We start from the raw sequence: 3,071 nt of genomic DNA on the forward strand, positions 1-3,071 counted from the left end.
AGTGAGGGTCTTAGCAGCATATGGAACACCATATCAGCTTTGTATTTGGTGGACACTTTGGAGGGAAAGGAATCAAAGTTGTTTTGGAGGCCAAGCAGACTCCAATTCGATGGTCAAGTTTAACTGTATATTATTAGCTTACTTATGATGTTATGTAGAGTGTGTAGATGAGCCTGAAACATTATTACACTTACCAAGTTCTTAACGGAATTTAATGGACTATGCTTTTTTCTCTTTGATGTATATATCATAGGACCAACTTGGTTCTGTAGCATTAATAAAATTATCCTGTTTAGTGGATTAAAAGAAGGTTCATGCAGATTGCAGGCTTAAGAAGCCGGAAGCAGCTTGATTTTTCTATAGTATCAAAGTTATTCTGACTTGTGTAGCATTTCACTATCTTAAGAACAAGATGTGGTCCACTGTTTCTTCTCCTCTTTTTACCATAGTTTTAAACTTAAAGCCACGTGTTTCTCTTTTTTTACCCATATTCCACTTATATGAAACATAACAATCCCTCTATCCCAAGATAACTAGTATGTTACTTCCTCTAATATTTATTGCCCAAAACAGTCCACCTTTCACAAAAAAGTAACTTTAGTCCTGAATTTTAATGCTATTAAAGATTATAAAGTATTAGAAAATACCAACCTATATACTTAGTATAAGATCAAATTCATCAAAGTTAACCTTTTTTTCATGTTTATACATTTCCCATTACATACTATATAACTTCCAACTTACCATGATACTTGTCTCCAGTCAAGTTACAATACTTAACATGGAGTGAAGGGAACATCGATTATTCATAGTATAGAGTAGTCAAGGCCAAGATAAGCATAATTATAAGCTGACTTAACTAAAGGACATCCTGCGCTAATTTACAAGGCAATATAATCTGTAGGAGGAAAAAAGGGCATAAAAGTAGACCGAATCGCTCAGAATATCTAAGTGCATTGCTACACATAAAACCTCAACTGCTACCTCTGAAAAGTAACAAATTTCAGGTACAAAAGGATAAAAAGGTCAACAAGATTACAATACAAAGTTACATACAAAGGCACCCATTCCTCATTGAGAAGGGTAAATACATGGTCCAGCCTTCCGCATAGGTTAATAGAGTACAAACAACAGAAAGTGCATTATACCAAAAACATACACTACTAGATATATTATTCAGTTTTTATTTTTAACATGGCCTGAGTCATCCTCTACAACCACATTGACCTTTTCATACCTGAAATCTCCGGGATGCACTGAGCTCTTCACTGGGATCACTACCTCGGAATTATTGCCAAGTATCACCCACAAAAACAGTCCAATAAAGGCCGCCAATGCTATACACCCTGTGACAAAAATAAACCCTGAGAGAAATGCCAAAAGATGAAACCTTTTTTTGTTAGCCATCTTTTCCAGACTATGTTCGTTCCCAATTTTATGTGGATCCGCAGGTTGTGAATGTAACCACTTTGGAACACTCCGCACTCTGAACTTCCATGAATAGACACTAGTAACTTGGAATGAACTTCCAGTAGAAGAACTTAATCCCACCAATACTTCTTCGCCTTTCCACATACTCGCCAAATCGACCTGATACACTAACAAGGGATCGTACGGCCTAGGACTACCAAATTCACTTAGTCTTACCTCTAATCTTTTAGAAGTGCATTCGTAATCAACCCAAGAATGCAGCTTTTTGCCACTATTCAACACCAAGTTGATGAACGAAACGTTGGTTGATTTTGCAGAAACAAGACTGCCCACATTCACACCCACATGATTGGCACTTTTATCCCCCACATTTTTGTTCAACAAAGTATCAAACTCAACCCCAAAAAACCGCCTTTCATTAGAAAGGCCGAACATTTTCTTGGAAAACTTGGAGGGGAAATCAGTAGGAACAATAACGAAGGAAAGACCATCACCATTGTGGGGTGAGATAGAAAATGAGAAGTCAGTGGAAAACGAATTTGAGTCAAGAAACTTGAAGGGTATTCTCTGGAAGACAAATCCGGAACTCAGAGAAGACTTTGATGGGTCGGTTAGTTGCACAAAAGAGCCATCTTTAGTGATTTTAGCATCGCCAATAAGGCCAAGATTGGGATCAAAGTGGGAACTGAGTCCAATTGAGAAGGAAAAAATGGAGAACGGGAGCAAAGTCAAGAGAAGAAGAAGGTAGATAGGAACATTGTAGTGCATCATACCGTTGGGAATGCGCAATGTGGGCATCATTCATGCGCTGACAACGGAAAATTTGAGAGTATTTGGCTACTATTAAGGTTAGGGCTTGGGTTTTGTTGATGCTCTGATGCCTGATGGTGGAGTTCTTGGAGTAAAGTGGAAGGTAAAGTAGGAATGTCTCTTGGTACTGGAACAGTGAACACTTCGTACTTTGTGGTCAACAACTAGATGGCTGTGTTATCTGGGGCAACTAGGTGCTTTTAGCATGGGAGAAATTAAAAAATAGCCAGATTTATAACTGGTTGTTCAAAAATAGCTCAGTTTCAAAAGTAATCAAAATTTAGCCATTTTTCATGTAAAGATAAATTTGAACGAAAATACTATTCAAAACTCCGAAAATACGTCAGTATATTATGCTGGAGTTCCAGCATAAGTATACTTGAACTCCAGCATATTATACTGGAGTTCCAGCAAGTATACCGGTCCAGCATAATATACTGGAGTTTGGAGCACCGGTGCTCCAGTCTCTAGTATATTATATTGGAGCCAGCAAAGTATACCGGTCTAGCATAATATGCTGGAGTTCATACACAGGTGCACCGAACTCCAGTATATTATGCTGGACCGGTCTCTGTTGCAGCAAAATAGTAGTTATTTTTCATTGACTTGGTAAATGCTGGCTATTTTTGAATGACCAGTCCGAAAACTGGCTATACCGTGTTATTTTTACTTTTGGTAGCTGCTGTTTATAAGATGTTGGATCCATTGAAATTTTTTCCTTTTTTTTTCAAAAAAAAAACGGAAAAGGCCTAAAAATGCCACTCAACTTTCAAAAATGGTCTATTCATGTCATCCGTTAAAGAAATGCTCATTTCATGCCACTGTCGTTA

General features: G+C 37.7%; 1 protein-coding gene across 1 annotated transcript; it reads right to left on the reverse strand.

Annotated features, from left to right (window-relative positions):
- Nucleotides 1-981: 981 nt before the first annotated feature.
- Nucleotides 982-2,419, reverse strand: LOC107829055 (L-type lectin-domain containing receptor kinase S.4-like). The gene has a single exon (XM_016656475.2). It carries the CDS (start codon nt 2,230-2,232, stop codon nt 1,177-1,179), a length of 1,056 nt encoding a protein of 351 aa, XP_016511961.1. The 5' UTR covers nt 2,233-2,419; the 3' UTR covers nt 982-1,176.
- Nucleotides 2,420-3,071: the final 652 nt, after the last annotated feature.

Source organism: Nicotiana tabacum, chromosome 6 (genome assembly GCF_000715075.1).
Source record: "Nicotiana tabacum cultivar K326 chromosome 6, ASM71507v2, whole genome shotgun sequence".
NCBI classification, from domain to species: Eukaryota; Viridiplantae; Streptophyta; class Magnoliopsida; order Solanales; family Solanaceae; genus Nicotiana; species Nicotiana tabacum.